Source organism: Rhizopus delemar, genomic scaffold, assembly GCF_000149305.1.
Source record: "Rhizopus delemar RA 99-880 supercont3.17 genomic scaffold, whole genome shotgun sequence".
In the NCBI taxonomy this organism is placed as follows: Eukaryota; Fungi; Mucoromycota; class Mucoromycetes; order Mucorales; family Rhizopodaceae; genus Rhizopus; species Rhizopus delemar.
Window position 1 is genome coordinate 309,041 of NW_027137843.1, and position 20,700 is coordinate 329,740.

The 20,700-nt window shown below is 38.8% G+C and overlaps 7 protein-coding genes across 7 annotated transcripts; 2 read left to right on the forward strand and 5 right to left on the reverse strand.

Moving 5' to 3' along the window:
* Nucleotides 1–1,475: 1,475 nt before the first annotated feature.
* RO3G_15701 (uncharacterized protein) lies at nt 1,476–2,747 on the reverse strand (the record flags this gene model as incomplete). Its single annotated transcript, XM_067670285.1, has 2 exons — nt 1,476–2,677; nt 2,726–2,747. 2 exons carry the CDS (start codon nt 2,745–2,747, stop codon nt 1,476–1,478), a joined length of 1,224 nt encoding a protein of 407 aa, XP_067526386.1.
* Nucleotides 2,748–3,232: 485 nt separating this feature from the next.
* Nucleotides 3,233–4,213, reverse strand: RO3G_15702 (uncharacterized protein; the record flags this gene model as incomplete). Its single annotated transcript, XM_067670286.1, has 2 exons — nt 3,233–4,116; nt 4,159–4,213. 2 exons carry the CDS (start codon nt 4,211–4,213, stop codon nt 3,233–3,235), a joined length of 939 nt encoding a protein of 312 aa, XP_067526387.1.
* A 708-nt stretch (nt 4,214–4,921) lies between these two features.
* On the reverse strand, nt 4,922–5,602 carry RO3G_15703 (uncharacterized protein; the record flags this gene model as incomplete). The annotated part of the gene is made up of 1 exon (XM_067670287.1): nt 4,922–5,602. One exon carries the CDS (start codon nt 5,600–5,602, stop codon nt 4,922–4,924), a length of 681 nt encoding a protein of 226 aa, XP_067526388.1.
* Nucleotides 5,603–6,155: 553 nt separating this feature from the next.
* Nucleotides 6,156–7,114, forward strand: RO3G_15704 (60S ribosomal protein uL13; the record flags this gene model as incomplete). Its single annotated transcript, XM_067670288.1, has 3 exons — nt 6,156–6,173; nt 6,469–6,607; nt 6,663–7,114. The coding sequence occupies 3 exons, from the start codon at nt 6,156–6,158 to the stop codon at nt 7,112–7,114; spliced, it is 609 nt and encodes a 202-aa protein (XP_067526389.1).
* A 490-nt stretch (nt 7,115–7,604) lies between these two features.
* Nucleotides 7,605–9,325, forward strand: RO3G_15705 (protein phosphatase PP2A regulatory subunit B; the record flags this gene model as incomplete). Its single annotated transcript, XM_067670289.1, has 7 exons — nt 7,605–7,692; nt 7,744–7,841; nt 7,956–8,067; nt 8,122–8,277; nt 8,337–8,450; nt 8,506–8,670; nt 8,976–9,325. The coding sequence occupies 7 exons, from the start codon at nt 7,605–7,607 to the stop codon at nt 9,323–9,325; spliced, it is 1,083 nt and encodes a 360-aa protein (XP_067526390.1).
* A 109-nt stretch (nt 9,326–9,434) lies between these two features.
* Nucleotides 9,435–12,753, reverse strand: RO3G_15706 (uncharacterized protein; the record flags this gene model as incomplete). Its single annotated transcript, XM_067670290.1, has 11 exons — nt 9,435–9,704; nt 9,755–9,862; nt 9,919–9,992; nt 10,060–10,597; nt 10,679–10,726; nt 10,785–10,866; nt 10,951–10,989; nt 11,094–11,598; nt 11,661–12,338; nt 12,509–12,664; nt 12,708–12,753. The coding sequence occupies 11 exons, from the start codon at nt 12,751–12,753 to the stop codon at nt 9,435–9,437; spliced, it is 2,544 nt and encodes an 847-aa protein (XP_067526391.1).
* A 334-nt stretch (nt 12,754–13,087) lies between these two features.
* RO3G_15707 (uncharacterized protein) lies at nt 13,088–20,421 on the reverse strand (the record flags this gene model as incomplete). Its single annotated transcript, XM_067670291.1, has 10 exons — nt 13,088–14,139; nt 14,194–15,207; nt 15,256–15,304; nt 15,364–16,919; nt 17,113–18,198; nt 18,286–19,733; nt 19,799–19,957; nt 20,012–20,150; nt 20,203–20,284; nt 20,332–20,421. 10 exons carry the CDS (start codon nt 20,419–20,421, stop codon nt 13,088–13,090), a joined length of 6,675 nt encoding a protein of 2,224 aa, XP_067526392.1.
* Between the last annotated feature and the right edge of the window lie 279 nt (nt 20,422–20,700).

The following is a 20,700-nucleotide window of genomic DNA, read 5'->3' on the forward strand; positions in this document are numbered from 1 at the left end:
ATGATCCAACAGAAAATAAAAGCAAAGCTCTTTAGACTTTTGAATTCTCTCGTTTTTATTTTACCTAAAAGCATCAAGATATAGGCTTCATATCCCTCGTCTCCAAGTGGTATCGGATGCTTCTCAAAAGGGTATTTTTTTTTTTTTTTTTTTTTTTTTTTTTTTTTCAAAAAGTGATAGAACAGAAGCTACAGTGGATAAAAGACGTGTGTGAAAGATCAGTTTGGGCACAATGTCTTGTCTATCCCTGATCATTGATTGAAAGCATTCCTCAACTTTTTTATTTAATAAACACCAAAGACCACAACTGACTCTTTCATTCTTCCTGTCTCTGATCCTGCTGATCGAAGCACCTCGAGCACTCTCTCGTTTCTAATCGTACCCAACATTAAATCTAGTGAGTCCATTCGGTTCGATGCCCTTTGTTTATCAGTCATCTGTCCCTTCCATCACATACACCTTACTATTTTGTCCAATAAGGTTTAGACACAAAAGATTGAGTGAGTCAAGCGAGAGAGATGAGTTGGAAATTTCCCAAGAATGCGAATCCAGTTGTCGGGCAAAAGTGGATGTTTTTGCCAGTATCCTTCCGAGATCATGTCTTGCTCCATGTTGCAGACAAAGAGTCTCTGTAGGCCATTCGTTACGAATCATGCTCAGCGAATGAAAGCCAGTGGATCGTAAGGTGACTGGCCTTTCAGATGTTCCTATAAAATATCGATAGGAAATGAGTGTCCCTTTTTGGTTTTCCTGATCGATTTAGATGGAAAATTTGCATTCATTTATTTTCATGACATCAAATATCGTTTGGACCCGCATGTTTGGGTGTGGTGCGATCCCCAGCGCTGTATGAGCACAGCATCACAGCATGCGACGACGGTTGAGGATCACTTGAAGAGATGTGTAAGGAGGAAGGCTGTGCAAAGAGGAATGTCTAGCAGACAAATCATGAGCTTTTGCCAATCTCATTCTTTTGCTTCACTTTTTTCAAATCCATTTAGCTTATCCTATCAGCAGAAACCACTTTTGAAAGCATGGGGAAATGAGTCATTTGTTCATGCGTCTGCTATTTTTTTTTTTTTTTTTTTTTTGGAATGTTTGAAGGTCCGGTTTTGGGTGATCTGAACTGACCACGGAGAGGAAGAAATAGGTTGGAAGTGATTCAGGGTATTGTATGAGCAGAGTGAGGTTCATAAAGTCAAAAAGAAGGTTGTCATAAAACATGAGATGAGTCTCTTTCAAAGTTCGATCAAAAGAAACTGTCAGCATTTGAGTTTATTGATTTACCCAAAAAAATACCCCCATTTTCTTCAAATTTGTTTTTATCCAAAATGATCCGAATGTAGTACAATACAACAGTCAAGGAGGGGAGGGGAATAATGCAAGTTATTTTTTTTATTAAGCGTAAGATGATAAAAGGGGAGATGATAGAAATAATGCAAGTCTATAAAAAGAGAGGTCGATGAGGGATGTGTTTATAGATTTCTAGGAGAAAGATCAAATCGGCCATTGACCACATCGTACGAAGGTGGAAGTGAAGAAGGAAACATGCCGGTAGCGACTGATTTATACGAAGGCACTTTGCCAAGATCCACATCATCCCACCAGTGATGTTCTTCCCCTGCCACTTCAGACCCTTGTTCTTCAAAAGAGGGACGTCGAGAATGCAGTCGGCTGCCCTGATTGGAGCCTGGGATCGCCACAGGATCCGAATGTTGAATGTCTTCCTCCGCCGGACGTCCCAGGGCGGCAGAGAGGGCCAGCAGACGAGACCAGCCGGTGATCGAGACGGGCTGTCGGCTGTCGGCCGCGACTTCGGGTGGCCCACTGGCGTCCGAGATGGAGGCACGAAGTCGTTCGACGACCAGAGGATCATACGGGAGGGATCGCCAGGTGGGATCATACGGAGGCAGGCTCGTCAGCTCTTGCGCGGGCGCAAACGATTCGGCCACGATGATCTGAACCGCACAACGCAGCTCAGAGATATGTCCGTCGGCATTGGCAAGTGAGATGACAAACTTGAGTCGGTGTCGGATGCGAATCATGTCACTATCGGCATCCGCAAAGACCAGAGGGGATTTCGAAGGAATGTCCAGCAAAAGTGTCTTTTCCCAGTGAGGTGTCTCGGCCGAAACCGGCAGAGGAAAAGGGTGGTCCTGTCGGAGGACACGGACGAGGCGTGTGTCGGTCTTGGTGTGGTCGTTGGCGGTATAGGTACAGTATTCCTTGATGGAGGCCATCAGGGCATGGACCCTGAGCTGAGAAGCGATCGGCAGGATCTTGAAAGTGATCGGGATCTTGTCACTGAACGCATACAGTTTGGAGGGCACGCTGATATCATACACCATTTTCTCAGCCCATGTGTTGTGGATTTCGAGGGATTGGATGAGTTCAAATTCGGAAGGTAGCACAGAACGAAGCACTCGGATGGCCTTCTTCTTGACCGTGTTCTGGACAAAGGCAGATCGCTCCACGGTGGCCTTCAGACGGTAGCTGATGTTGCCCACATCCGATTCGAGTGTCTGTGGTAAATTGCCGGGTATCATGAGCTCAAAGGCCCAGTTATGTTTGCCTGGGTTCAACACTTGCGATTTCTTTTGTTCACTGCCAACGAATTCCCAATGGTGTGAGATGATGGTTCGTCCCTGTTTATGAAAATGTTGCTGGTGTCCAACACCTGTGAAGGGCATTAGATTCCTTCTTTTGGTTTATAACTCCAGTTTACCTTCAGACCAAGACACTTTCATTTTACCCACAAACGACAGCTGAATCGATTTCACTTTGATAGGCTCAAGCAAATTTAATGAAACCGTCCCTTGAAGTAATTTCCCTGCTGCTTCTTCTGGTTGTCCCAACAATATAATCTCATCGGATACAACGTTTATTTTTAATTCTAAATTCTTTTTAAAGGCATGCATGATAGAAAGTAAAAAAAAAAAAAAAAAAAAAAAAAAAAAAAAAAAAAAAAATTTTAAAACAAAAATTTATTATTCTAGAGCCGTTTGAACCAATTGAATTAAAAACAGACAATAAAGGGGGGGGCAGGATCAAGTTACATGTGTTTAAATTATGCAAATGGATTTTAAAAAAAAATTTTTGCCTTTGCCTGATTTGTGTGACAAAGTTGGCCCTGTTTTTTTTTTATTATAAAGAAGGTACGATGGAATGACCGGAGTATGAAAATAGAGGATGATTTGGTTGGTGGTGAGGATAAAAGATGTCATTTGGGGTATCAAGTACTCGTGGGACATTGAAAATAACTTGTCATTGGAGAAACGGTGGATACAGTATGCCAAACGATACCAGAAATATAATAAACAATTTTGAATTTCACATTGAGTGATTTAGGACTAGAGGATGCAGCTTGATTAGCAGCAGAACAAGCAGCGGTCAGGTCTTTGAAGGTTGCGTCGGTTGAACCAGAAGAAGTATAGTTGATATAAATAGGTATTGTAATCACCTGATCGATTGACCTTCCTCTCAACATCAGATAATTTGAATTCCCTTCACCAAACGTAACACCCGTGTTGGCATCCATCACACTCACTGCAAATTTTTGCATGCTCGTCGGCACAAAATTCTCTTGATTCAAGACTGTAAAGTTCACTTTCCAGAGAGCCTCCATGGTGTCATCTGTCAGGATCGAATCCCCTTCCAGAGAGGTGGCGACATACTGAAGGGTCGGAGTCCTTGGCCAAACGAAATACCAGACGATGATCACAGCAATCACAAACGCAAAACCAACAAACACCAACTTTCGACCACTGCAACCCAACCGACGCCATCCTTTCTTTTCTGAGCTTGGCTGGATTGGAGGAGGGTTGTTTTTGAGTGAGGCTGAGTTGGGGTTGTATAAGCCATCGGGATCCATCAGTTCCATGGCAATCGTCTCTTGCTGTCCTGGTTGATTGAAACTCGGTAGTTCGTCCAAATAGTCATTGTTTGTATTTCTCTTTTTCTTTTTCTCTTGTCTTTGAGGCAGGTAAGGATCATCTTGATAATAACCATAGTCTTCTTGGTTCAGTTGAGGTGAGTTGGCTAATCGAGTAGTGCTACTTTCTGAAGGTGAGGTGGAATGATTAAAATCGTCATGTTCATATTTATGTAAACCATCTGCTATTCATTAAAAACTGACAAAGTCAATAGGTACATTATTACCTCTGCCCTCTTGTTTTCTTGTTGTTCTGTAAGGGTCTCTATTGTCCAGTGACATGAATTTAAAAAAAAGGGGGGGAGGGAAAAGAAAAGGTGAAAATGCTTGGCGGAGATTACTTTATGTGGATAAGTGACAAAGTAAGGATCTTTTTCTGTCAATGGAGAATGAAAAAGAAGAAAAAGGAAATGAATCACTGTGTTTCATCTCTTGTAATAAAGCATTCTATTGAATTGATTAAAAGGGGACAAGTGTGATCCTGTCCATGATTTCAGTAAAGACATAAGAATGACGTATTTTTACTTTTATAAGCCCTGACAGCAACCCTTCTCAGCATGCTTTGTGTCTGATCAAGAAAGGCACTATCTCAACAACAGACTTTTATTTTTTTTTTCTAGTCGTCACTTGAATAAAACAAAAGGAAATCCTTCTTTGGGATAGATTGGATGAAAGCAAGATAAAGTAGATGATCAAAAAAGATGTATTTAAGAATAGGTTTATTAAATAGAATTATCCCTGAAAACAACGTATTCTTCTCCTTATGCAACTCGATTGGCACATTCTATAAAAACAAAGCAAGTCACTAAGCATCAGGATAAAAGTTATTGTCTCTCCCCCTTGGATCTAAACCCAAGTGGATCATCCAGATTTGTAAGTCATATTTTTTTTTTCCACGTTTTTATTTCTATTTTATAATGAATCATGCAAACAGTTCCTCTTTGGTTAGGATGACTGTTTTATAAAGTGGATGAATGCAGTGAGATGATTTTATGAGGATGGGATCGGAGGAGGAGATGTTTTGGGTGGTGGTAGTTGTGGAGGAAGTGAGATGATTGGACGATGCAGTGTATCAAAAGCAAGAGACAGACAAGATTCTTTTGGACTGGTTTTCTTCACCATCGACAGTCGTCCGTATCCTTCTTCTTCTGTCATTCCCTCTCTTTCTAATCTACCTTTTGTAATCATACCTTGATTATTCGCTCTTAACCAAGCAATCACACGTTTAATGGATCTCAACCAGATCTTGAGTGATTCAACATCAGGCACTTCCAACAGCCAAATCTCATTCACACCCTTTCTTATCTCAATGCAATAACCAGGTCGATCTTTTAAATAAGCATCTGTATCCTTGGTGATTTCAAAATATCCTCGGCAACTGTTGGTTGTCTCTGATTTAAAAGAATAGAGCATACGATCGACAAGGACCACAAATCTTTTTTTGGTTGATTTCATGAATCTGAACGGATAAGGTCTCTTGTGTCTTGTTAACCAACCAGAACAAATCGCTTGATTCAGTAAGATGTCAATTTGAGTTTCACTGGGTCTGTACAGGCTGGGATCATTGTCATCCACTGGATGAAAACAGATTGACCTTTCATTCACTGGGAAAGGGATCGATAAGCTTGAAATGATTTCTAATAAATTGATTGACTTCTTTTGACATTTCATTGTTAAAGAAAAGAAAAGAAAACAGAATACCTCCTCTCTCTCTTTTTATTCTCTTCTTCTTTGTCATACATGCATCATAGAATAATGAATCCTATTTGCCCTTTTATAAAACAAGGAGTACGGGTAAATGTTATTCTCTTTGAATACTGCATACAAATGAAACACAAGGAAATAATGAATACATCACTCAAAAGCACAGACTGCTAAACATGTTACACTTTTATGCATCCAATATTCCAAGTACCTTAAACAAAACAGTATTCACCTTCAAGTGAACTCTATCAATGATTAAATAACGCGTTGATCTCTCTTTACTATAACAAATACAATACTGCATCAAACATGTGTCAATCAGTCCCCTCCTTTTTATTATCATTTCTTACACATGGACTAGGATAATCCCTCTTCATCTCTTCATTTCTAGACTCGTAATTTCTAGGCAGCCAATCAAAACTGAGAATTAAACATGGCAAATTTTTTTATGTTTGAGAATCCGCTTACAAGAAAGGACTTTCTCTTTTCTTTTTTTTTATTATAAATTAACCTTTAGATCATGAGTACTTTTGAAAAGGTACAAGAAAAAAAAACAAAAAAACAAAGGCTATGTCCAATATCAACTTGTGACAAGAGAGAAAGAAGGTGTATGAGAGAGAGAAAAAAAAAAAGAAAAAGAAAAAGAGGGTTTTATAAAATGTTTCAATTTAAGAAAAAAAAAGAATCCAATGGATTTAAAATAATCATAAACCAAAGACTCTTTATTTTGAGAGAGAGAGAGAGAGAGAGAAGGAGGGAAAAGAAAGATAGTTTCTCTTGTTCACAGTGGATATTGGCTAGGAAGAAAGAAGGAACTAAAAATGATATTTTAGGTTGTTGTCATTGACGGTAAAGGTCACCTCCTCGGTCGTCTTGCTTCCATCATTGCCAAGCAAGCTTTGAATGGTCAAAAGGTGGTTGTTGTTCGTTGTGAAGAATTGAACGTCTCTGGTGAATTCTTCCGTAACAAGCGTAACGTCGAAAAATAATAATTTTTTTTTGTGGCTTAACACCTTTCTCTCTGTAGTCAAGTACCACGCTTACCTCAACAAGCGTTGTCTTGTCAACCCTACCCGTGGTCCCTTCCACTTCCGTGCTCCCTCTCGTATCTTGTACAAGGCCATCCGTGGCATGGTCCCTCACAAGACCGCCCGTGGTGCTGCTGCCTTGGACCGCATCAAGCTCTTTGAAGGTGTCCCTGCTCCCTATGACCGTGTCAAGCGCATGGTTGTTCCCGACGCCCTTCGTGTCCTTCGTCTCAAGCCCGGTCGCAAGTACACCACCATCGGTCGTATCTCTCACGAAGTCGGTTGGAAGTACCAAGACATTGTTGCCAAGCTCGAAGAGAAGCGTAAGGCCAAGTCTGCTGCTTACTATCAACGCAAGGTCGCTCTTGCTGCCATCCAAAAGAAGGCTGTTGAATCCAAGGCTGATTCTGTCAAGGAAGTTAACTCTGCTATTGCTGCCTTGGGTTACTAATTGTACTTTTTTTTAATGAAAAAAAAAATATGTTTTATTTGTTATCCTTTTTTGTTTCTTACTCTCTAAAGTCTCACTGTCTTTTTTCAATCCACCTTTCAATTAGCAATCCTTTGACAAAAGGGATGCCTTGAAGACAAAAGAAAGAAAACCTTTTGATCATTCCATGATTTGAAGATTTCATCTGATCTGTCGTCTTTCCCCTTCCTGTTTAAAATAGACTTAATTTCTCCTTCCTTTTATCATCTCGTGTCTTTATCCTTTCCTTTATTCCATGTGCTCATCATTGCACTCTACACACACTTTAAGCGGCGCAACAAGCGAAAAGATTTACTTTTTTTGTAACTGGTCATTCTTTCTGTCTCTCCTAGTTAATAATCCATTTTTTATCTACAAACAGTGCTTCCCTTTTTCTTTTTCTTTTTTTTTTTTTTATTAAAACAAATTCAATAAAGTTACATTCTTTTTAAACGCGAAAAAAAAAAAAAACATGCAAACGGAACCTTCTACGACAGAAAACAAGTGGAAATTTGCTCAGTGTTTTGGTGACAAAGGTGACTCTGACGACATCACTGAAGGTAAAATGAAAATAGTCTTAAAGAATTTGATAATTTATATTTTATGTCTAGCGGATATTATTTCTGCAGTAGAGTTTGACCACACAGGAGATTATCTTGCAACGGGTGATAAAGGGGGTCGAGTGGTTTTATTTGAACGTAATGAGAATGTAAGTTGAATAAGAGACTTACTAATTAAAAAAAAAAAACAACAACTCATCTTCTGGACGGGGGACATTGATTAGAAAAAAGGATGTGAATATCGTTTTCATACCGAATTTCAGTCTCATGAACCCGAGTTTGATTATTTAAAAAGTTTGGAAATTGAAGAAAAAATTAACCAAATCAAGTGGTGCAAGCGACAGAACTCTGCTCACTTTTTACTTTCTACGAACGGTAACTATTACTGGAAGGGAGGAGGGAATAGGGTGGTACTGATGGTCTGAATAGATAAAACAATCAAGCTTTGGAAAGTCTATGAAAGAAGTTTGAAAGTCGTCAGCCAATCCACCATGATCACCGACAGCACACCCGCACTGAGCCTGCCAAAGATGAGCTATCAGGATTCGATTGTGGCTGCTGTCCCTAGACGTATCTACGCAAACGGTAAACGGGTGACAAAAGAGTGGCGTGATAACAGTGGATTGCTTACTTCATGTCCATAGCGCATGCATACCATATCAATTCCATCTCGGTCAATTCAGACAGTGAGACGTATATTTCTGCAGATGATCTAAGAATCAACTTGTGGAATTTGGATATCTCTGATCAAAGCTTCAGTAAAGGATGACAATCGATGTCGTAGTAACACATTGAACTCATGGCATGTATTAGATATCGTGGACATTAAACCCGCTAATATGGAAGAATTAACAGAGGTCATCACCTCGGCCGAATTTCATCCTCACCATTGTCATCTGTTCATGTACAGTAGCAGTAAGGGAACGATCAAGTTGGCTGACATGAGAGAATCCGCTTTGTGTGATCAAAACGCGAAAGGTAAGAAAAGTGCTGGATCAAGAAAGCTGATGATGATTGTGTGTGAGATGTTTAGTTTTTGAAGAGACTGAGGACCCCTCCAATCGATCCTTCTTTTCAGAAATCATATCGTCCATTTCAGATGCCAAGTTTAGCCAGGATGGAAGATATATTTTATCTCGGGATTATTTAACGTTAAAGATTTGGGATATCAACATGGAAAAGAAACCGTTGAGGACAATCAACATACACGATAATTTGAGACCCAAATTGTGTGATTTATATGAAAATGACTGTATATTTGACAAGTTTGAATGCTCATTCAGTGGGGATGGAAAGTAAAGCAAAGAGGAAGGAGGATGAATGTGAAAAGGTTACTGACGTCAATAATTCTAGTACTCTCATGACTGGATCTTACAGTAACAACGTTCATATCTTTGATCATCACAATGACAGCGAAGTAGTATTACAAGCCGATAAGAGCGTCTTCAAATCCAAGAAGGCAGGCTCAACAAAGAATATGAACAGTCGTACGATCATTGGCTCAGCTAGAAATAACCGTCGTGATGAAAATGAGTACATGGATTACAGCAAGAAAATATTGCACGCTTCTTATCATCCAAGAGAAAACACGATCGCAGTTGCTGCCACTAATAATCTTTTTATTTTTACGTAAGTCATTCTCTCCTACTTGCACAACATTCATTAACATCATACAATTCTAGTGAACAATAAAATCCATGTTTTGCACATCATATCTGAGAGAATACTTTCTTCACATTTTATTACAACTTCTGCAAACGTCTATCGATCTCTTCAGAAAGAGCAGCAACCGAGTGGCTCCAGCTAGACACCATGAGTTTGATATGACCGCTGACAAGATTTTGGCCGTCTTTTGTGCACAAATAACTTGTACATCTCTCTGAGTCTGTGACATCCTTGAGTAACTTCTTTTGTAATTGAGCTCTAAACAGGTCTTTTCCTCCATTGATCATAGTCTGTATCTTTTGCAGTGAAACTTTAGAAGCCTCTTGTAACTTGACAAAGTTGAATACCTACAGAGCAGTGAATACCGTCTCTTGTGCAAAACGAGGAATGAACTTACAACCGGATTGCTTTCAGAGGCTTCTGCAGCTTTTCTTTTAGCTTCCTTGCTATTCAATCCCAAAGAACGATTGATGATCTCTGTTAAAACCAAAGTGTAATTAAATGCCTATGTTTTGATGATGAGCGAAAGAGCACATAAAATAAGACAAGGATATTTCTTACTTCTAATACAACATGTATTTTATAGAAAACATCCCAAGTAATGTTGCTTTCAGAAAATGCTTCAACATTACAAACTGTAGGATAGCCAGTTATCAAAGTTAATAAAGTCCTTTCATTTTTTTTTTAAAAAAAAAGACTTACGTTCTTCCTGCAAAATGGATGATGCAGATTTTAATTTTTCAGCAGCTTTAGTCGACTTGCTTGTGTCAATCAGAACCAAGGCATCAGCAAGATCAATGAGATAACAAGCCAAAGAGTACTCTTGGGCTGTCGTGTTTGCTTTGGTATCATCCAATGCCAAGAACGTGCGAGCTTTAGATACCAAAGAAGCCAGGTCCTTCTTGTCCTTGACGGCAACACTCAACACATTCAGAACAAAACTGTAGAGTTGAACCCACGTCTTGTTTGTGCTTGGCACAGGCTTGCAGGTCTCTTCCACTGAAGATTGATTGTCTCCATTGTAATTGGCGAATACTTTGAAGTCTCGGTTGTCTGAAGTAGCATGGACATGCTCGTCATCGTACTTGATCTCTCTCATGTCGTTTTCGTTAAAGAATTGAACTGCATATTTAGCCTGAAAAGAGGAGCGAATGAAATCGAGACGCTTCAATTCGATTTCAGTGATGGCGTGCTGAAGAGAGGTATCTAGACGACGGCGAAACTCTATAAATTCTTGTATCTATTTTTTTTTTTTTTTTTTTTTTTTTTTCACATAAATGGTTAGAAGGTGGATAGGGTATAATGATCATTTGGCTGTTACCTTGGAGTAAGTTCCGTATTGATATGCTCTAACAAGCATTTCAGGTGTCTGCAAGAAAGCAAAGTGCGTGTTAGACTTTGTTCTTAATTATCAAGTACTATCGTACCTCCACTTCATTGCTTCTGTAGATTTGTAATGAATCAAATAGGATTGATTCAATTTCGTCAATGCATCCAAGTGGAGCAAATCTATCGGTAAAATAATGCCTTTTTTTTTAAAAAAAAAATATTAGCCCTATATTTATTGCTGCCATTATTCTATGCAAAGCTTACGTCATGGTATCAAATTGAATTTGCTTAATCTCCATTGTTCTATAAATTTCCAGTGGTCGTTTGTATACACCTGTTGGTATCGCAATGTTAATTTATGTTGTATTCGTTGTTCTCTTAAAATTGATTTACCGAGCAATATGTACAGACGCACGAGCATTAGTTTAATACGGAAGTTATAGACGCTCTTTGCCAAAGCACTTTCCAAAAGGCAAATAGCTTGGATTGCAAATGTGTGCTGTTTATGCTCACGGTACAGATCAAGCAATATGTGGCTTGCTACAAGTACAAATTCATCTCCATACTGCAACTCTGTCTTTTCCAACCCTTCTCCAAGGGGAAGAGCATCTTGGTATTGCTGCCAAAGTTCATTGACAACGTCTAATGCCTTCTTTACATCTGTCTTTGGGTGAAGATCCAAAAAGTGCTCGATTTTTCTAATATTTATATTTTTGTACACATTTTTGATTTGGGTTGGTTTGTCACTGGATGATTTGATGGAATCTTTAAGCAATTTCAAAAAACTGTTGGCCTTTGTCTTGTCTTCTCTTAAGAAACTGATATAATTTTGAAGATCTTCAAAAATACAACTTTTTGATCCAAAACGGGCGAAATAGGAAGCAATACTATCCACAAATGACCGCTCATCCACTGTAAAAACTTTGATCATCAGGACGCTTGCTTTGAACGGATGATAAAAGAGTTGTTTTTACCTTTGCTCTCTGTTTTACGCAATCTGTGTAACAATTCTAATTCGGCCAAGAAAGGTCCTCTTTTCAACACATTGCCATCCAAGGCTACCTTTTGTGTAGCCGCAATCAGTTTTCTTGCTTTCTCAATCACTTCGCTCTCTTTCTCCATCAATGCTTCCACAGCCTCAAAATAGGCCAACCAACTAAACCAATCATCCGAATTCTCCTTCTCCAAAACCTTTTCGCTTTCTTCTAACACCTCTGTCCATCTCTTGTCTTCACGAAGCAATTCTGACTTGATCTGCTGTACCTCAGGGTCACGTAATGCCATCTGTCCCACCTCGTTATCCAACAAGAGAGTCAGGGCCTCCTTCTTCTTTTTCTGATCCATTAAGATGAGCAAATAAAGACGAAAATGTTCTACTTCCTTCAACCGCTTTTCCTCCGAGGCCTTGGCCATCATACGCTCTGCCAAGGTATACGAGAGCGCGTTTCCGGATTGTCCTTGGAGGGCCAAGGACATGATGGCCCAAAAGAGATACTTGTCGTTCTTGAAGACCCTCTGTAGTTTGACAGCGGCTGCTTGCTGACCCTTGTAATCATTGTTGCGGACCATGGCCATAAACCACTGATTGCCAAACTCTTCGTTTTTAGGTTGTTGATTGGCTGCATTTTCATATAATTCGACAATCATTTCATCTATAGACACATGAAAATTACAATCAGATAGTTTCTAAGCTGCTACTCTTACGTTTTCCGAGCTCTTTCAAAGCCAAAGTAACAGCTTGAAGAGTGGCATCGTCCGTTGGAATGACTTTTTTGACTTGTTCACAAAGTTGTAAGCCTTCATCATCTTTTCCCGAGCGTACTAACGTAAGTGCCTTCAAAGCCTATTTTTCGAGAGTAAATAAATGTCGTGTGCTTTCCGTATCTGCTTGCCTTGACAAGTGGCCAGTCTGGATTCTTTTTCAATAACTTGGCACAATGTTGTAAAGCAAGTTTATTTTGTCCTTCGTCAATGGCCTCTGCAAATAATAAGTAAAACAAAAGGAAAATTCGGTCACTTACCGTAAAGTGGCCTTAGTTTTTTTTCGGTGGCATAATCCATAACCATATTCAACTTTTTTTTTTAAAAAAAAGGGGAAAGGGATAAAAAGGGTCTTTCTCTCGCGCGCCCCCTCGAAAAAATAAAATAAAATTGCTCGTTTTTGTTCACTTTGGATTGACAAGCCACTTTTTTATTAGTTTATTATTTCAGGGTCTCCATGACTTTCCATCATATCGCTAGCAGTAGGGGTAGTAGCCTTCCCGTTCTTTCTCCTTTTTAAGATCTTTTTTGTCCTACGGCGAACATACAATGGTTTGGCCTGTTCAAGCAAGTTTGCGGCGTTTGGTTGAACATTATATTTTTCACAAAATTTCCTAACGCTTTCCTCAACCTCTTCATCCTAAGTAAAACATGTTGGAATAACTTTTTCTTCCTTGTATCTTGTATATATCCTTACCAAAAACATGATCAAGTATTTGTATACATTTTTCGAAACATAAACCTTTAAACTGCCAAGGTAATTGGGATACTTTTTGTATCGTTTGACTTCTTCTTCGGGATCATCAGAGGATACTTTTGTGGGCGATCTATTTTCAGAAACAGATTTGGCTGCTGCTGTTTCATTACGAGAAGGAGTAGGATTGTGCACTATTTCTGAGGCCGAGCTCACTCGATGATGACTGCCTGATAATGGAGGTTGAGGGGATTTGTTTTGAGGAATTAAAGGGTCAATCAAGGCTTCAGATGGTGAAGGAAAACGATTGACCAATTCATCAAGAGAGCTAGGTACTGGTATAGGGGATTCGGCTGCTTTGGTTGTCATCTTTTCATCTGTAGGACGTGGAACTAATACATCATGTAATGAAAACAGATTATCGCCGCTGTTGTCTTGTGAATATTCATCGGCTGTACCAGGTATCAACTTGGCAAAGTGCACATCAGGAATGGTTTGCTCTCCTGCTTCTTCCTTAGTTTCTTTGGCAGGTTCCTCTGCAGTCCAAAACAGAGTCTCCATGGCTGTTTGACTTTCTCTCTTCTTTTGATTTGAGGGCTGTTCAGGTACAAGTATGTCATTAGTAGGGCGGAAAGAAGAAGTCAAAGGGGCAAATCCCCACAGACTTTCCTTATTATCATCTAAATCCACCAAAAGATCTACAGAGCTACTACTAGGTGTAGACTTTGATTGCCTTGATTCTATTTGCCGTTGTTGTTGGGTCATTTGCTGTTGTTTCTTTTGCTGGCTTTGTTGATCAGAATGATTGAAATCTGTATTGTCAAGCGTGACAAGGGTTTCCGAATTTTCTGCCGTGAATTCCTTCCAACGTGGTGACATTTGCTCAGATGGAATGGGCGTACGACCTCTGTTCCTTGTTGACCGTTTAGAATTGTTCCTTGCAACAGGATTTGATTTAGCAATGCTTGCCCATTGATCTCTAGCATTTTTGCTAGATGCTATCATTTATCAAGGTGAGTAAATGAGAAAAAGAATATAAACTGCCTTTCTACCTTCAAGAGGGTCTTGCCAACCTGTAACAGGTTTTGATACATCATTATCAAGAGCGTTAGGTTTGTTTCCATTTATATTATTTTGTTTAACAGGAGAAAGAGGCTGTTCTTTGCGATTCTTTCGATCATTAGTACCCAGTGGTGCTCTGTATGTGTAAGTTGGTGAATCAGGATTGACTTTAACAATAATATTATCATCCTCATCGTTATTCCAACTACTGCTTTCATCAGAGCTAACAACAGACATGGAACTCGGTAAATTTCTTTTATCACTTTGCTCTTTATCACTAATGTCAGAGAAGAGTGAAGGGGCTGGTTTATCACTGCTTTCAGCAACTACTTGCTCTGTACTATTGGTTTGGCATTCGGTCCATATACCATTGACCTTCTTCCAGAAAGTAGTTTCCTTTTGTTCTACCAAGACATCATAGGCAAAACCTTGGGTACGCAAATCATCCCAATCAATCACCTTTTCAGGTTCTCCCCACCCATCACCTTCAACGATCATCGGGCTGTTTCTAAAATGATTCTTACTTGATGTCTTGAATAGTTTTTTATTGGATTCCAAGGCCTGCTGCTGCCATAGTTCATCTGGATTGATTCCTTTTGATTCTAACCAAGTTTCTTTTTGATTTTCTGGTTGAATAGTGGATTCATTAGCAGAGGCTTTATTCCAAGCATTGTTACTACTTCCTCCAATACCCCAACCACCCAAGTTAGTATGACTATTTTCCACTTGATTGTATTCAGCCCAGCTTATTTTAGATTCATTGTTAACTTCGTTATTATCCACTTCTTCATAATCCTCTTCTTCCTCTTCTTCTCTGTAATTGTCAGTGTCAGAGGATGATTGTGGGGACTCATTTATCGCAGATGAGTAGTCATCGTTAATCGTAGGAATCCCACCATTATCATTGAAATCTTTGGACCAAATAGCAGGTGTGGTTGGACGAGGAGCAGCAAAAGTTTTTAAGCTTTCCAATCGATTCAAATTGTTTTTTATAGGTAATTTTGCTACAATAAAATGAGTATTATCAAATACACGTTGTGTATCTTGCTTACTTGGCATGATACTTTGCTGAGACTTTTTATTGATTTCAGCTTGTTCTTCCTAAATTAAATGAAATGATGAATAATGGATGTATACTGTGTTCCGTTGTTTGTGCTTACTTGCTCAACATGATCAAACAAAGCGAGCAGTTCTTGGGTGGTTACATCTAAACGTTTAGCCAGCAAGACAATTTGATAACCAGTTAATAAACGATCATTAGGTATGGGACACAATTGGGGATCGTCAGAATGAGCCAAGGCATCAATATTAGCTCTATTGAGTATGATTCTGAATGGCAAGGTAGATGAAGGAACTGATTGATCATCATTGTACGTATCAATAATTGAGCCTTTCAAATCTTGATAATTAATTAATTTGATCGACCTCAAGCGATGATTAATACATCGACAACATAATTTGTAAATATCCACGGGCGAAATTGGACCGCAAGAATCCATATGAATTTCAGTGATGGATTTTGTAATCGTCAGGGTATCAACAGCAAATAGCGAAGAATGGATATTAGGACAATGAATAAGGAGGAGCTGTGAGAGATGCTTGATATAAGGGTTACTCACAATAAACTCTAACCCTTGATTGGTGAGTCGAGGACAGTTCTTTAACCCCAATACTTGAAGGTGAGGCAACAGAGGACTGATGGCTTGAAGGTTATCGTCTGTAATGTTCATATTCTCAATCAAAAGCTTTGCTAACTTGGGTGTCCAAGCAGGTTGCTGCTTATCCAAATAAACAATGGGTGACTTTTCAAATATTGTTGGATTTGCACGAATTTCTAAATGTTGTAAGTAAGGACAGCTTGTTAATGAGATCAAGATAGTCTGTGCACTAATCTTTGTACATCCTTCCAAACAAAACTTGGTCAAATAGGGGAATGCTTGTAACACACGACTGATATGAACATCCTTTATTTCACTAGTTCCAGTCAAGGTAAGCTTCTCCAATTTCAAATGGTCTGGTGTACAAATTCTCTCTAATACGCTATATTGTAGTTTCTCTAAGCTGATTTGAAGATCGGTCAGGTGAATGGCTTTGTTGACTAGATTAGTAGCCCATGCTTCGTCAATATTAAAGAAACCGTCCAAGTGAAGACTGGTCAGTCTTGATAACAAGTTGTTAATGTTGAGTTGTTGATGGGGATAACCACCAATGATATGAAGTCGACTTAGCTGAGGTGCTGCGAAAGCAAGGTGTTCCCAATCGGCGCGTTCCAATTGCCAACCATAGCAAGTAAAATCAGTAATGTTCTCACAGCTTTTGGCAAGTAGAAGAAGAAATTTAGGGTTCGCTAATACTTTAGCGTTTTCATAAGAATGACGCTCAATTGTAGAACGAACAATAGTCTTGAAAACTGTTTCCTCTTTCGCGTCCAAAAAGGCCAAATAAAGATCGCGAACCAATAAAGCTGTCTTTCTTGATGTGCGAATTGTATCTACAAAGGCACGTAATTGTTGTGGTCGTTGAAAACGAGGAGCTTCCCAAAGGACATTTACAGCAGCAATGGACCAATTAGGGTGAATCAAACATGTCTCATATTTATCCTTTCTATCAACTAACAAACGGCAGATATGTTCCATAATAGATGTTGGCAACGTTAAAAACCGATTGCTTGGCTCTTCGAATTGAAAATTCTCCCAAATCTGATCATCGTTCATTGCTGAGAAAGTTGTATTTTTTTTTTTTTTTAAAAAAAAGGCTATTTGACTTTGTTTTATGAAAATTTTCCCCTTTTGTATTTTATTTTTATTTTTGTAAACAGCAACAATAATAATGATAGACACTCGTACAAAGAAAAATAACAATGAAGCTCTAAGCAAAAAAAGAAAAAAAAATATATTAAGAAGATTTACGGTTTTGTTCAGCGATGGACAGTATAGACATGATTTGATTTTGTTGTTCTGCAGTTAAATCCTTTGTCAAGAGGGTATAGGATGCATTGTTATTTTGCTGCATATTTCTAAAAACTTGTTCAAAGCAAGTATAAGGATCAATTTCATCCAATGGTGATTCAAATAATATTTCCTCTTCAAGCTCCTCTTCTTCTTCGCCAAATTCTTCAAGTTCACCACTGTTATTGGCAGATGCTGCTTGAGAAGCAAGATATTCAAGATATTCATTATCTTCATCAGGCACATCATCATCCTCATTTGCTTCATCAATTTCGTCTTCGTCGCCTCCACTCAAGTAATCCTCTCCGAATTCATCATCAAAGTTACCATACAATTTCTCCATATTGTTACGGTTTTCCACAGCTTTGGGTAGTGACTGGAATACATTTACAATAAAAGTCAGTAGTTGAGGCCAGCCAGCTTGAAGTGAGTTAGGAACCATTTCGATCGGTAATTCTAATAAGGAAGAAATAGCCACAATCACCAATTTCTTGTCGTGCACTCTTGTGAACTTAGGCAATGTGTTGAACCACAAAGTAAAGAACCCTTGGGTCCAGTTGTTTTCTTCAAGTAGTCTGAGGGTCAGCATGGGATTGTAATATAAACAATTAATGACAACTTCAATACAGTGAACCTTGAACTCGGTTGTTTTCATGGATCCTGTAAAGATGAATTGGAAGGCCAAATTGAGGAAATGAGCGACACATCCATCAACATGTCCGCGACAGTTCAACAAGACGGATTCCATCAATTTACATGCACAAATACGATCTTGTTCTCCTGTCCTATCGCTCTTCATGACAGTATCAATAATGTCAAACATCATATGTTGTACTTGGCTATTCTGAATAAATACATCTTTGCCGTAGGAGATATAATTGTCTAAGGGTGGCAACATCTCTTCCATATAATCAATACCAGAGTCTTTGAATGCTCCATAGATCAATTCAAACACTCCCCACATGGTAGGCGTCACTCGCTTGGATGAGAAGGTACATGAGTCGATAATTTCAAAGATTTCGTCATACAAGTCTAAAATCTTCTTTTCTAATGTGTATGTGATCACTGGCAATAATGCATTTTCCAATTGTTGAAGAATTTCTGGTGTGCTTTCGAGACTAAGAATCAATGTACCAATTGTCTTTAATACACCCATGGCTGCCATGGTTTTATCGCTTAATTCATCAATGTCTCCATCAAATTCCTCATCATCTTCTGCATTGTTCAAAGCGTTGTTTTGATTTAATTCTTCCATGATACGTAAAAATGTATCTCTTAACTGTGTACACAATTGCACAGCAAAGGGTGTCAACTGTTCTGCAAATACCTCAACAAACTCTTCCATCACGTTGGCTAATGTATCAATATCAATTTCGTTTGTCAAATTTAACAATTCTTGCATAATAAATGGAAGACTGGGTGCCATCGCGTTACGCACACTTTCATGTCGAATCATGGGCTGTAATGCAAGACAAGCCTGTACTTTGACAGCTAATTCAGTATCACGAATACAGTCCGTCACACTTTGATATAATGTGGCCAAGTTTTGTTCATTGGCAAAATCCAAATCACTAAAATGCCTGGTCAAATCACAGGCACGAGCTCTGAGGAAAGGGTGCTTGCTCTTGAATTCTGGAAAGACATGGGTGACAAAGAAAGGCTCCATCATGTTGGCTACAGGAGATTTCTTTTGCAGGACTTGATAAGACAGACCACCAATCATACAAAGGGCACCATCCTTTTCTCTTGGGTTCTTTTGGTCATCCGGTGCTTCCAAATATTTGTTGAGCACGCTGTTGACAAAGTTCAAAATACCTAAAAAGGTATGTTTTTTACGATCGCGTGCCAAGTCAATCAAGAAATTCATGGCGTTGGTTTGGGGTGAATGGAAATCTTCAAGAGGATCCACCTTCTTGTGTACAAATTCTACAGGATCTTCATCCCAAAGTTCTTGATCTTCATCAGAGAAACAAAGTTGGGGGAACACAAAGTGGGCAACTAAGGTTTCAACGTGAGGCTTCAATAATAGCCAAGTGGTTTTGTTCTTTACACAGTCTGCAAAAAAACAAGAAGTTAAAGCTAAAACTTTGTTAGGAATCCAAATTTCCTTCTTGATCCAACATTCAATTTGGTTCAAGTAGGCTTGAAGAATATTAGGAGCAAAATTGGTTGAAAAGCTTTTGGCAAAGCCGTTGTATTCTGAAGTACTATTGCGAGGCATGGTGGCGGGATTACCGTATTTAGAAAACAAACGGTTCAAACAGTGATAAGCCCACTTCTTCGTCTTCCACCAAGGGTATCTTTCTCTTTCGTCCGCATCAGCAGGCAAGGCTTGGTTGGGAATCTTTTTTTCAATCAATTGAAGGAATAAAGTACCCCAAGGTACAAGGGAAGCTGGATCTTGAAGACATTTGGGTAATTCGATTTGAATACCGGAATGATAAATCTTTAAAGAAAGCTTGAGCATTTCAGCCGCTTCTATGCTATCAGATCCAATCAAGTTAGAAGCAATCGTCTGAATAGCGGGAAATGTCAATTTAATAAGTTGTCTAAAAGGTTCTCGACGACTTCCAGTTCTCCATCTAAAATAAAAAACAATAATAATTAGTACCATCGCTTATAGAGCCTTTGTGCGTGTATTACTTACTGGTAAACTTTAACTACTTCTCGCAAAGCTAATAAACCTACGTAGACTAATCGAACATCGGAGGAGGTCAGGAACTTCTCAATTTCGCTCACAAAGTTAGGCCACTTTTCAGGAAAATCGTTGGTTAAAATAGTGTTTAAAGTTGAGGTCAGCTGAACTCTAATAATTGATGTGGTTAAATATCTTTTGAAGGATTTTATACTCGAAGCTTACTGGACTTGATTGGGAGCAGTTACTAAAGCCTGAAGAATAGTTTGCTTCACCATGTTGCGGTCGTCGTCAATTATTGGAACAGCAGAATCACGTTCACCATCCCATGCTTTATTTAAACGATTCTTAAAGTAAATGGCAGCTAACAAAAAATATAAATACAAAAGCGCGTCAATTTATTTTACACCATTTACCTGCCTGTCGAGCTCCAAGCTCTAATTCTTCAGAAGCGAGTATTCGTAATACAATAGGTAAGAACCCGTTGTTTGCTTCAATCTACAATTTACAATTAGCTCTTTGAAACAAAAAAAAAGATAGTTTACATTTCTAATGTTAAGTTCTGCCTGCTTATGGACATTGGGGTCGGGGTGATATGTTGCTACAAATAACTGATAAACTGTGTTCTGGTCCATTCTCGGTTACAGAGAGAAGAAAGAATGGGAAGAGTAGAGGAAATATTAAAAAACTTTTTTTAATACCAGTTACCGTGACTATATTTGCTGTTTCAGGGCAGGATCCTTCTGAGCAACGTTACACACATTGTTTTCAATATTCAATTGTTTTGTTTTTCACTTTTGCACTATATGGAAAAATTGTTCTCGCGTTTTATAAAAAAAAAATAGTACATTATTTAAATAAAAAATTACGCACAAAGTAAAAGGAAATTATTGTGTTTTTAAAGCTAAATATAC